The sequence below is a fragment of the Cavia porcellus genome, unplaced genomic scaffold (genome assembly GCF_034190915.1).
Source record: "Cavia porcellus strain 051 isolate PalLab524CR breed Dunkin Hartley unplaced genomic scaffold, mCavPor4.1 scaffold_1, whole genome shotgun sequence".
Classification (NCBI taxonomy): domain Eukaryota; kingdom Metazoa; phylum Chordata; class Mammalia; order Rodentia; family Caviidae; genus Cavia; species Cavia porcellus.
In genome coordinates this window covers 220,248,519-220,262,024 of record NW_026947484.1, presented here as the reverse complement: position 1 = coordinate 220,262,024, position 13,506 = coordinate 220,248,519, and the positions used below count along the sequence as shown (strand labels likewise).

The 13,506-nt window shown below is 42.6% G+C and overlaps 1 protein-coding gene across 2 annotated transcripts; it reads right to left on the bottom strand.

The window, feature by feature from the left end:
• Positions 1-4,801: 4,801 nt before the first annotated feature.
• Positions 4,802-13,233, bottom strand: LOC100719054 (cytochrome P450 1B1). 2 transcript variants are annotated; one of them, XM_003472909.5, is made up of 3 exons: positions 12,883-13,233; positions 11,479-12,513; positions 4,802-8,622 (listed from the first exon to the last, which is right to left on the bottom strand). In XM_003472909.5, exons 2-3 carry the CDS (start codon positions 12,510-12,512, stop codon positions 8,034-8,036), a joined length of 1,623 nt encoding a protein of 540 aa, XP_003472957.2. In that variant the 5' UTR covers position 12,513; positions 12,883-13,233; the 3' UTR covers positions 4,802-8,033. The 2 variants fall into 2 exon arrangements, with proteins under 2 accessions (XP_003472957.2, XP_013011479.2); XM_013156025.3 differs by having other exon boundaries at positions 13,090-13,232.
• Between the last annotated feature and the right edge of the window lie 273 nt (positions 13,234-13,506).

The following is a 13,506-nucleotide window of genomic DNA, read 5'->3' as shown; positions in this document are numbered from 1 at the left end:
TTGGCAATAGCAGTGAAAGCCGTGGATCTGTTGTACATCACAGAATTATTTGTCTTTTCTTTTTTTTTTGTTCTGGAAATTGAACTCAGGACTTTGTACTTGCCAGGCAGGCAGTGTTCCACTGAGCTGTATCCCTGGTCCCAGCCCCATCTCTAAAATTTTAACTCTTTGAGTCTGGTATATCCCTGGAACCATTATGGATTCTATAGAACCTTTTCACTATGAGTGCTTTTACTCAGCATAAGTCCTGTGAGAGTCTTTCATGTTGCACACATTCCGAGTTCATTCCTCTTATTGCTGAGCAGCACTCCATCGTGTGAATGGACCGTCTTCTGTTTAGACAATCGCCCTTTGAAAGAAACCTAGGTTTTTTCCAGTTTGGGACAATTGTAAAAAAAGCTGCCATAAACATTTGTGCATTCCTTTCATGTGAATGTGTTTTCATCTCTTGAGGATAAATATCTAGATGTGAGGAAGCACTGTATTGTGCTGCACTCTTCTCAACAGCATATGAAAGTTCTAGAAGCTTTATATCTTTCCCAGTACTTGGTATCATCAATTTGTTTGCATTTTTTAAACTTCAACACGCTAGTAGATTTGTAGAGGTATTTCATGGTGGTGCATTTTAAATAAAAATAATATAGTAAATTTTTAAAATAAATTGTATCTTCCAAAGTATCAGAAATATCGTTGGCATATACATATGTAGTTAGATGCATGTTAAGTACACATACATACATAATGAGCAAACCAAAACCTTAAAGCCTCAAATCAATTCAGTGGTATGACAGAGAAAAGCAATTAAGGTCGGGCCCAGAGGTACTGTTGTTATACTGTGTATCAGGAGTGTGGCCAGAGAGTCATGGTTTAAAGGCTTGGTCCCCAGCCCGTGGCACTATTAGGAGGTGGAGTCCCCTCAGGAGGAGGAACCTAGTGGAAGGAGGTTAGGTCACTGTGTGCCTTTGAAGGTGATATTGGAAGACTGGCCCCTTCCTCTCTTTTCTTTGCCCTACTACCTGCTGGCACCACGTGCTCCCTCACGACAGCCCCAAGAGCACCAGGCCAACCAACCATGAACTGAAACCACCAAAACTGTGAGCCAAAATAAATCTTCCTTCCATCAAGTCGCTTTTTTGGAGTATTTTGTCACAGTGATGGAACACCAAGTAACACAGGCACCAATTTAAAATCAAGTTATGGTAGAAGTAGAGATCTCATCAGTGTTCCACAAGAAATCAATAACACTCACTCCACTTTCCTTTACTCTTGCTTCTATATGCACGAGATCATTCAGGACAAAATCAGTAGCGCCCAGTACCTGATTTTCAACAAATGTACTACCTGAAAGAACTGAGGTGACATAAGTACAAATGCACCTAGAGGAAGTATATAAAAATGTTCACAGATGCCTGGTTTAAAAATTTATTTAGGACAGCCAGACCCAAGCCTAACCCTGTGAGTAGGTGCCATTTGCGGACTACAAGAATTTACCAAGAAGCAAGCCCTCCTTCCAAACCAGCACCATGCACAGGCCACAGCAAGTGAGAGGGACAGCCAGACCCCAGCCCCTTCTGGCACATGGGCTGGCAAACAAGAAGAACCACCCTCTTCCCCCCAGTAAGTGACCCACTGATCTGGAGAAACAGAGGCTGCAACGGTAGCTATTGAGGTGAAATGCAATTTGATGCTTGTGGTGTTTTGGTGTTTCACTGACCTTGTAGGTCTAGGGCCAGTGGTCTGATCATCTATTCAGAGGTCAGCAGTATGCAGTGTGGCATCTAGGAGGGATCTCCTTCTGAGGGTGGGAGCCATTGTTGATTCCCTATTGTCTTGTTTTGAAGTTCTGTATCATTTTCATTGTTTTGTTGGGTTGAGTTTTATTGTTATTTTGTTTGATTTTGTTATATCCGATGGCATGAGCAACTATTTCAAAGACAGCAAGATATATTATAGTAGCTATTTTGGATTTACTATTGTGTTGCTTTGAAATCCTTTATTGCATTCATTGTTTTGTTTGTATTGTTTCTATTCTGTTTGATTTTTACTGTCTGAAGGTATCTGCAGCTATTTTGAAGACAACAAGAGAAATTTGGTAACTGTTGTTGATTTTGTATTGTTTTGAAGTTTTGTACCATGGCTTGTATTGATTAGTTTTATTCTGTTTTATTTTCCTTGGCTTTATCCTCTTTAAAAATAACAAAATTGATTTAGTACATAATTTCTACCAAGAAGATGTATACCACATAAAATAAAGAGACCATGCCATATGTTGATGGGGAGCTAGGTGCAGAGGAATTCTCACACACCACTGAAAGGAGGATCAATTCACCTGGCATTCTGGAGAACATACTCGTATTATTTAAATTTCATTTTCATACTTGCTGACTCTTCAAGTAAAAACCTGGGTATGTATATGTTCCAAATCTTACATAAGCCCACCAGGAAACACATATACATACAAGGGTATTCCTTGCAGCATGATTTAGGAACTCCTAGAATTGAATGCCATATGTATATCTATTCCCCAGAGAGTAGGCAGAGAGACCACAGTGAATGAATACTGTGGAATGAGGCAGCAATTAGGAGCCAGAAGACTACAAAGGGATGTGACTTTAAACTATTATGCTAAGAAAAGATTGCACTACAGGATGAGGTGATTATAGTATTCATGTAAATTAACATGTATACAAAAAATTCAAATTTTGCTGGAACACACAGCATACACATTAAGCATACTTCAATGAGTACAGTGTGTGGAAGAGGTGGGACAACAGGAATAAAAACAGGGACAAAGACGACGCCAGGCTGATTTTGCAGGCTTGCACAGTGACTCTTAGCCTGACCTCAAAAACATCTCAGTACTATTAAGATTTTGCTATGACATCCTGTGTTGCTGGTGTTATACAGTGCCCAAAGGACACTCAAGTGGTCCAAAACCAGTTCCACAGCTCCAGGCATCCTGTTTGCAAAGACAAGCTTCCCAGCCACACGCCTGGTTCATGTCTTGGTATTTCCCTGCCCCTCTGGTGTTGCCCATGGGCTCCCAGGAAGATTCTGATTGGTCACATGATCGGTCACATCCATGGAGGTGCACTCCTCTCAGATGGACGTGATTCTTGCATCAGACTGCATCCCAGGCCACCAGGCCAGCATGAAGATGACCTTTGACTCAGGCAAGGATCCCTGCTCCAGGCAGGTTCTAAGATGCATGTTTTAAGATTGTAAGTCAAAGTATAATTTTTTCCCATAGAGAACAAATTACGGGTGCATTTCTCAGAATAGGACAGTGTTGTGACTCTTTCTGGAACTTTACAATGTCAGTTGCTCCCTGAATGCAGTGTGAAATGTGCCTTACACAGAGAAAGTAAGTTACTTGTCAAGCTTCTGTGAATCACAGTCTTAAAAAAAAAAAAAAGCAGCTTATACTTTATATGCAAACATGTGTAGACGGGGAACAGGCAAGCGATGGTATGAAGCAGTGGGCTTTAAAGTCGTTCATTTCTTGAGAAAATTCACATGCAGGTGTTCCTAAGTGATTCATTTTGGCAAATATAGCTGCCTCCCTCGCAAGGTCATTGTGCAATAATGTGTTAAAGAGTTTATTTTAGTACAGTGATCCCAAATCATAAGTGCTTCCATTTCTTCCTCTCCTGACACAGTTTGAAAATTATTAAAACCACAGCATTTCTCTTCAGAGGCTGGATGTAACTTAGCAAATGAAGGCGCTACAAGCACGACGTGTTACCCATAGTTTGCCCAGATCTATTTAAACTAGATTATCTTACCCCAAAAAAGTCCAGCTTAAAGTGATTGCTTTTAAGTGTATTTCAATATGCATAACCTTTTCTTCCTTGTCCTCCCTTTTCTGAGGATAAATAAGAGACCAAAGCAGGGCAGAAGTGGGCAGGAGGTAGGGTGTGGGCAGGCAGTAATAACCCCTTAGCCAAAATCAAGAGCTGAGAGCCAGTTAACATTTGTAGCATTTGTGTAGAAATGTGGACTGGCTGTGAGGTTGCAGTACTGACCTCTGGCAATTTCCAACGACCACATCTATTTTATGTCCAAAGCTGCTGCATTTATTTCCCAACTGCATTCAGGCTTATACAATGCAGTACTGGTTAATTAGGTACAGTGCAACCCTGCTTGACAATTTTGTGCAAAAGCCTGGTGCCAACTGGATTTTTTAAAGGAACCTTTCCCCATGAAAATAATTCTTTCACTCATATTGAACTTGTATGTCCAACTCCAAGATCTTTCTGTACCATATCTAGAAAAGAAGTGAACATTCTCCAAAACTAATTCATAGCCATCCCTTTGACTGTTACCGTGAACTCCTCAAGCCAAAGCACCAGTGATATTCTGATTGATCATGTGCTTGATCACATCCATGGAGGTGCACTCCTCTCAGATAGGCGGCATTCTCACATCAGACTGCATCCCAGTGAATATCAATCTTTACCCCATTGCTTCTTTTCCTGTTTTGACAGTAATAGGAGCTATCATCTGGAACAAATAAGGCCTGTGACACTGTATAGCTCTAACATCTGTGAGTGTAGAGGTCCTGGGTCATTAAGTAATTTACCAAATAAAAAGATCAGCAGAAAAACATTGCCACCTAGTATACGATGCAATTCTCTCATCCATTCTATTTTATTGAAAAGTAACTACATTTACTCATTAAGGCACAAGTACCTTAAAAACTGAATGAATGGAACACTTACGAGATGAGATTAGTGTGTCGTTGAGTAGGAAAAATGTGTTCTGTATTTTACAGATGAAGCAGAAATATTAGATCAACATCTTAAAATAGCAATCAATTTATTATGCTATATTTTAGTTCAAGAATGCACAGTAATAATAGAAATAAATGGATGCATTAGACTATATTTGTTACAATGTAAAATGAAACTTCATAAAATTATAAATGTGACTTTATTGTTTTTGTAATAGTGTCCCATTATACATAAACACAGATACAGATTTTTTTGAAATTTGATATATCAAACAGATACATTTTGTTGCCTCAAAACCTATTTTGGTTACAACCATGTACATATAACTGCTACCATACATGCTAAAAGTATACATGACAAAGTACAAAAATAATAAATGGTTAAATAAAAAGTTATTCTTGAATTACAATCATCTACTAAAATCTTTTTAACCACAAAGTTGTTTCACAGCTAAAAACATACTGTTAGGCAACTATTTGATCTAATATAGATCTAGTATGAGGAACAGGTGTAGAAGCATTTCACAGGTAAAGGCTAAGTTCTGGGACATGAAAGCTTTAAGATAATCCACAAAACACACCTGAGATATCTTCTTATTTTAGAAAAAAGGCACTTTTCTTAAACAGTCAAAGTCTTAAAATATAAATGATGTTGTAATAACTTTGTGATGTTGTATATACTTTGTGATAACATGAAGAAGACGTTCTGACTTTAATAGCAATCAGAAAATACAGTCTATCTCTAGGAGAAAAATAAATGAGGATTGCTGATTAAACCAGTAATCCAATTACTGTGGCCTAAAATTTTGTTGCTGTTTTTTTCATATTTGGTTTTATTTTTCTTCCTTTGACTGATAAATATATTCAGTAAACCAAGCAACCTCCACGCACCCACCTACTTCTATCTAATCACAGATTTCTCTTTGCCTCAGACATCAGATGACAGTCAAGCCTATATCCATCAAAACAGATTATAGCCCATCTGAACTTGTTGATTAATGAGGCATCTGGATTGGTAATTGATTATTTTTGCTGTTACACATATCTCAGAGTAAATAGGCTACAGGAGCCCCACATCACTGTAAGCCATAGTATTTTGGACTACCCAGTGCCTAAAAAAATGTATATACATTGGCTAAGCCTTGTTTCTATAGTTGATTTTAATGTCTTCAAAAATACTGGCAAAAGTTTTCATATTGAGGAGGTAAAACTATGAAACATAAAAAATAAAATTATATGAAATGTTTATTAACTCAATATTCCAAACTACGGAACAGTCCTGCTGGGTTGAGGATTTCTAGAAATTTATTTGAGATTCAACCCTGGCACATCAAACAACTTTTTTCTAAATATGTCTGCTTCAAATTTAGTGCTTTGGTTAATTTGGAATGGGTAGGAAAATATTTACTCATCTGTCTTCCTTTTCGCTCTGCCCTTCTTTCTTCTGACCACCCACATACAAAACCATCGTTCACTTCTTCCTTGGTAATATTGATACAGAAATTCCAAATAGCTTCATAAAACAGCAAACCGTGTCCTGTAGGACTTCTTTTGGCAGCTAGGTTGCAATGAAAATAAAAATATGGAACCTCCCTTTGTATTTTTGCACTGTTTCATCACTTTTCTAAAAAGTTTTCAGGTTATTTCTATAATCCAGATACACACATTTGTTCCAGCTTTATTTCTGAACTACCAAACTAATGGCTCATAAATAGTGCCTAATTGGCCCAGTCCACTGTCTTACAACCCTGTTTGCAAAACAACCTCCCAAAGGAGCTTTTGATTCTGACATTTAAAAATAGACCTTAATGCTGAACTTTCATTAATCATTTAAAAGAGAAACCAGTCAGTTTTAACTAGAGTCCACACCCCAGTATCACTCAGCGAAAAGAAAAGCTGGACATACGTGGCGTTTTTACTATTGCCAGGTTGGATATCTCGCCTTCTACAGGACATTGGTCAGATTTCTGCCGGCTTCAACTGGCACACAATAATCAGATTGGATTTTAAATTAAATTTAAATTTAAGCATGCAAGAGCTTGGAATTTGAACATATTAATGGGCCAATCACAAAAGGAGAATTTGTATTATAAATATAATTTTAATTTAAACAAGAACATTTAACTCATAATTTTGAGATTTGTCTATTGTTCAAAACTTGGATAAGGAAAGATCTCTTGCTTTGGTTTGGTTTTCATGTCAAAAATAAGGTTCATTTAATGTATTTGGACTATACTTCATTGGACTGGTTCTACTTTTTGATTTATAATATTTTTCAAGACATATGTTATTGAAGCTTTTCCTAATGAAAGTAATTGATACTAACATACTACATTGTAACATATATGTATATAATATATACTTAATACTATTTGGTGACATGGGTTTTTTAAACCCATGAGACTTACTGAAATAAGTACAAATAAGCATATATCAAAGCTAGACTGGAAAGTCTTTTTTTTTTTTCCTCATAATTGAAATACTATACTTTGGCAACCAAGAGAAGTACAATTTCAGATTGAAGTTTTACAGTTTAACTACTGACACTCTAAAATTCATGACGAACCTCTGAAACTCTCTACTGATTACCAAAGTGACACACTTTAAAATTCATAATGTCTGAAACTTACAATTATTATATTGACTAGTAACATTTTTTTTAAAGAAACTGACTTTTTGATTCATGCTAAAGTAGGGAAAGCACATCAGTGGAAAAAAGATAAATCCACCCAAATAGCTACAATCTAGCTAAGCTATTTTACTGAAAAGGTGAGAAGGTAATTCTTGGTCCCTAACCTTTTCCTTTATCACCCCCAATCACATCTTACATTGAAACTACTTGCCTTTGCATTTTCAATATATTCTGAAATGTTGCTCAATACTATTTTCTATGGAATATATTTCTGCACATAGAAACTTAATCTTAGATTCACCTAAAAAGTCATAGTTACTGAAAAACTCCTTCATTAGATAGTTGTATATGCATGTTGGTAGTGGCGGTGAAATTTAATTCCAAAGAATGCTTCTTAAGAAACTATCACCAATAATCTAGTAGTATACAAAAATTCCATGGGCTCTCTCTATTCTTTGACTCAAAAAGTCTTCCAAAGCTTTGACATAGTCCATGGCTTATGAGGAGCCACTCAGTATGGAACAGGTCTCATCTGCAAGCCAGTTAGTGCACGGCCACCACAGAGGCTGATTAAATAGTGGCATAAAAGAGGAACTAAAATGATTCTAGTTTTCCTTCCTGTTCTCCAAGACTGGAGCACTTCTAAAATATCAGCTTGCCCCTGGCTTCTCACTGGCAAGCATCCTCATCTTGCAACTTTTGGACAGCACTATCAAGGAGCTCCATGGACTCTCTGAGGGAAACGTGGATTTTAAAGGACTTGGGCTTAATGGTCAGGCCATAACTGAAACTCATTTTTGAGGGCTCATTTTGGTTGACCTTGAAATTGCACTGATGAGCTAGGATGGAAATGAAGAGAAACATCAGCATCTTGGACAACTCTTCCCCAATGCACCGTCGTTTGCCCACTGAAAAAATCATCACACTACTTGCCAGATCCTTGTTGATGAAGCCATCCTTGTCCAAGAATCGGGCTGGATCGAAGTCCTCTGGGTTATGCCACTTTACTGGGTCATGATTCACAGACCACTGGTTGACAAAAATCACCGTGTTCTTAGGGATGTAGTAACCCAAGACAAAGGCATTGTCAGTAGTGGCATGCGGAATAGTAACAGGCAGAAAGCTGGAGAATCGCATGGCTTCATAAAGAAAGGCCATCACATACGGTAGGTTGGGTTGGTCATTCATACAGGGAAGTCGGTCTCTTCCTACAACCTGATCCAATTCAGCCTGCACGCGAGCCTGGACGTCAGGGTATCTGTTTGGTTTTTAATTTCAGAAGGAGAAAAACATCAGTGAACAAAATTAACTCTTTTTTCCATCGACAAGCAATTACAATTCATTTTCACTCCACCTTTTTCTAAATAGCCTGTCTAGATAAGTGGCTGAATTAATATTCTGGGGTGGGGATTTAAAACACTTGTTAATTTTGCTCTAAATGATAAGATTGCTTTAACAACTATATTTTCCATAACGAGTCTCACATGGCTAAAACTCTGTTTCTCATAGTAAGTCAAAAATCTCTTTAAGTTTTCTCAGCCTAAAAATACACAACATCGGCCACGCCAACTGATCCTGCAGGCCCCCCACCACTACCGGGCCCACAAAACTATCTTTTTATTTTTGTTGGTACCAGGGATCAAAATCACAACTTGCGTTTGCCACGCAGGCACGTACGCCACTGAGCTAAACCCCAGCCCACAATACTTTTTAAGTAAAAACATTTTTAAACAAAAATGTTTTCATGTATTTAAAAATCTTCAGATCTAAAAAACAATCTAATTATTAGGGAGAAAATGTTTAAATATATAATTTTAATGTATTTATTTTTATATCCATGTAGCCATAAGATATAATTTTTAAACTTTTACACAGTAAATAGTCTACAATAGCAAAAGTATCCAGGACCCACACAAGTTAAAAGCCAGAAGTGAAAGGAGACCCATTTTCTTCCTTTCATGTCAGATGACTCTTGTCCTGACTTTTTAAAAGATTGTTGGAATTAAGACAGATAAAAGAATGTACTTTCTAAGCTTGAAAGCAAGTTCTTAATGTTTGTAAGACTGTGGTACATACTGTAATACTTAGGTGCAGATATAAAATTGTACATTTCATTTGGAAACATCTTAATACAGAGCCAGGTTGCTCTCTCCACCTTCTCATTTTTAAACTCAATAATTTATGCTTAGAAGTGTATTTTCAGAAATAAATTAACAAGTACAATTATATTGAAAGAGCAACAACTAAAATTTAAAATGCAGAGTAAATGATGAACATTAAAACTCAAAAAGTGATACTAATCACCTATGTGTTATCACAACAACATACTGGAAGAATATTCACTACAATAAGTAAAAGAATCCAAAGCCCAGGGGAAAAAAAAAAAAAAAACCTCAACAATTAACATAACTCAGAAAAAAAATGTAAGTAAGCACAGATGTTGTGAGATTGGGGCAATGTTAAAAATCACTTCTTTGACATGAAGTTTCAGAGGTCTGTCAACTTTTTCCATGAAGTTCCAAGTAATAAATACCTCAGATTTTGCAGACCAAATTCTCCCTATGGAGACTGCTCAGTTCTGCCTTCTGTTATAATGTGAAAGCAGGCACAGTCAGTACATAAATGAACAGACAGGACCGTTTCAACAGAATCACATCAGAAACAGGTACCAAAATTTACTAATTTCTACCACATCGTCTTTTCACTAAAAAGAAGCAAAAAGTATGTGTCAGCTTTATTTAACTGAACCCCAAAATTGTTTTATTTCCTTTTGCTGCCCAATTGAATTACAATCAGAGCTTTTTACGGTCCGTTCTGATTTTTTAAAAAAAATCAGTCGATAACATGCTTCTCTGGGCATGTGTAAGATCTGTTTTGGGAAGGAATTTTTTCCTGAACTGTGGTTGATTTTCTTTATTTTTGCTTTCCCCATCTCCGAATACGAGTTTCTATAATTTTAAAACCGAAAAGCTATTGTTTCGTATACAAAATTGTTTAAGTGTACAAAATGAAAGGAAATTTAGGATGTAGCTGGTACCCATAAGAAGAAGCCCTCTCTCTTCCAAATCCAAGGTCACCGGTCTATTCAACAGCCCGACTGCCTGTTTGAGCCCCATGAAATCTGAGCTCACAACCAGGATTTCTGGTGCCTTAGGCCACTGCAACTCGCTTTAAGCTCATTTGCTCCTGGGACAGGGATTCTAGATAAAATACAGGTAGCCTGATGAACCCTGAATTTCAAGTAAACAATAGCATCTTTGAGAATAAACATAGCCTTGTAGAATTTATTTTTAATTTGCTTAGTCTGACAACCTGACCCGGGGGCCTGTTTAATCCTTGGGTGTCCGGGCGCGGTGGAACTGGGCGCCTGCAGAGCCCGGCTCAGAGGTCAGGGAGGCCGAAGGCGCCTCCTAGCTACCCGGCACGCTCCCCTCTAGGTGTTATTCTTGGTCATCAAGAGAGACCTCTCCAGCTGCTCTTTGACCTGATGCTGTTCTCCTTTTTAGAGGCGGTTTTATGTATCCAGACCTGCTTGCTGGTTTCTGGCCGCCTCCGAAAGCCTCTGCGCGGTTAGCCTGGAAGCCAGCCTCCGCCAGCTGCCTTTGCCCGGGAACAAATCCCTGACTCTGGGTTATTCTTGAGTCCCAGCTGGGTGCCCTACTGATCCGTGCCGATTGCCCGGCTGTGTTTATTTAACATATTTACAGCGTTTCCCTTTCTCCTGGAACCCTTCCAACAGTGTACCCATTGCGCTAAAGTGAGATGTGAGAATTGATTTGCCGGCGTTATGAAAATCAGATTTTCGGGGGCGGGGGTGCAGGGGGCTCACAAATGTGTCCCGCTCCCAAGCAGGAGAGAGCGGGAAACAAGATCCGAGATGCGGAGATCCTGGCGGCTCCAGGTGAGCTGTGCGTGCAGGCGTGTCTCCACCTGTCCTGTCCTGACTGCGCGTCGCTTTGGGGACGCGATTCAGTTTGGAGGGGTGGGGACCTGGGGAGAAGCCTTAAGATCTACGCTCTGATTAAGACCTTAGCATCCTCTAGCCCCACTGCGTCCTCCAGCTCCACATCCTCCAGGAAAGAAAGCCCCAACCCACGCCTCCTGGAGGTTTTACCTGGTGAAGAGGATGAGCAGCCACAGCAGAGCGGTGGACAGCGTGTCCTGGCTGGCGCCGAAAATATCGGAGACGGCGGCCGGCACGTTCTCCATGTCCAGCTGTGCGCCGACCCCTCCGGAGTCCCCGGCTGCCTTTCTTTCGGCGGAGAGGATGAAGGCGTCCATCATGTCGCGGGGCGCGGCCCCAGGTCGCAGGGTTTCGCGGTGCCTCAGGAACTTGTCAAAGACGAAGTTGCTGAAAGCGCGGTTGAGCTGCTGGAACTCGCGGAAGGTGGTGCGCACCGGGTTGGGGAAGAGCTGCAGCCAGGGCATCACGTCCACCAAGCTGCCCGCGCCCACGGTGCGCCCGAATTCCTCGTTGTGACTCAGCAGCTCCTGGAACTCGGCGTCTCCGTGGTTGTAGCGGCAGCCGAAGCACACCGCGCTCATGACGTTGGCCACCGCCACGATGATCGGCTGCATCGGGTCGAGGCAGGTTCCCCCCGCGCTGCCGCGCACCAGAATCGCCACCAACTCGCGCGCTTCGCCCAGCACGTGGCCCTCAAGGATGCGGCGGCTGCGCGGCTGGCGCGTGGAGAAGGCGCGCATGATGCTGAAAGCTGCGCGCCGCTGCGCCTTCCAGGCCTCCGAGTAAGGACCGAAAGCCACGCTGCGGCCACCAGACACCACGCGAAAGGATGCGAAGTTTGGCCGGTCAGCAAAGGTGGCGCCCTGCTGCACCAGGGCCTGGTGAATGGCGCTTTCGCTGTTCAGCACCACCACGGGACAGCTGCCCAAGCGGATCTGGAAGACATCGCCATAGCGTCGCGCCAAGCGCGCGAAGGACAGGTGCGTCGCCGGGCCCACCGCTGACACATTTCCGATCAGCGGCCAAGGGAAGGGGCCCGGGGGCGAGGACCAGGGCTGCCGCCGCTGCCTCAGCAGCCACTGACCCACGTGCACGGCGGCCAACAAGGAGAGGAGCAGCAGGAGCGTGGTCTGCTGGGTGGACAGCAGGCTCGGCTGCAGCGGGTCGTCTGCGCTGAGGGCCATGCTGGGGACAAAAAGGCAGAGGCGGGACACTGAGGTGTGCTGAGAAAGGTGTGAGCGCCCCACACCCAGACCCCAGCCGCTGTGGCCCTAGGTGGAGATGAGGTTTGCATGGGTTTGGTCAGGGTGGCTCTCCGGAAAAGCGGCCGGAAGACGCCCCTGTCCACCCAAGCTCTGTGGGCAGAAGGGAAAGGGCATGCTTCTATCTCTGTGACTCGGCACAGCCTCTTCACCTCCAGCCCATAACGGTCCGGTGATGCCAGGCATCTAGGCAGTGGCTCTCGGTTTCCTTAAAAAGCGCCTACCACCACACCTGACCTGCAAGAACCCAGATAAACGGGGGCCTGGAAGGTGGCGCTGCGGACAGACTGACCTGCGGGGAGGCGCGGTCTCCAGCGGCGCGGAACAGCGGGCTCCGAGGAGGGGTCGGGGCCTGTGCTGAGCCCGAGGGTCGGCGGGAACCTGGAGGCCCTCCCTGGACACCTGCTGCCCGCTCTTAGGGACTGCAGCACCCACGCAAGTCTCTTGGCGTCTTCAGAACCAAGAGTGCTAGGACTGGGAGGGGAACGGAGAAAGGTACCTCCTTTGCTGAGCCCAGTGGTACCTGGGGCTCGGGCAAAGCTAAGATTTTCTCCGGGCGTTGGGATTGTGATGCGGGATCGAGGAGTGCAGTCAGTTCCTAGCCTTCCTGCGTCTCATGGCTGGGGTTTGCGCCCTCTCCGAAGACAACACGCATCTCCCACTTCTCCCGGTTTTAAGGAGCGAGCAGGAGCGGAGGAAGCTGGACCTGGCGGGGCGGGACTTGCGGGGGGCGTGGCGCGCCGCTGCGGTGCACACCGCGGGGCTGTGACCGCCTCTCGGGTGGACTTGTGGGGCCCTGGAGCTGCCTCCGGCTACTTTTGTGGGAGCGACAGTGTAAACTCTGCCGGATCGCGGCTCTTAATCAATCACAGTCAACCCAGCCACGGGCCCTGCTTCTGCTCTCAGTGCGCCCCAC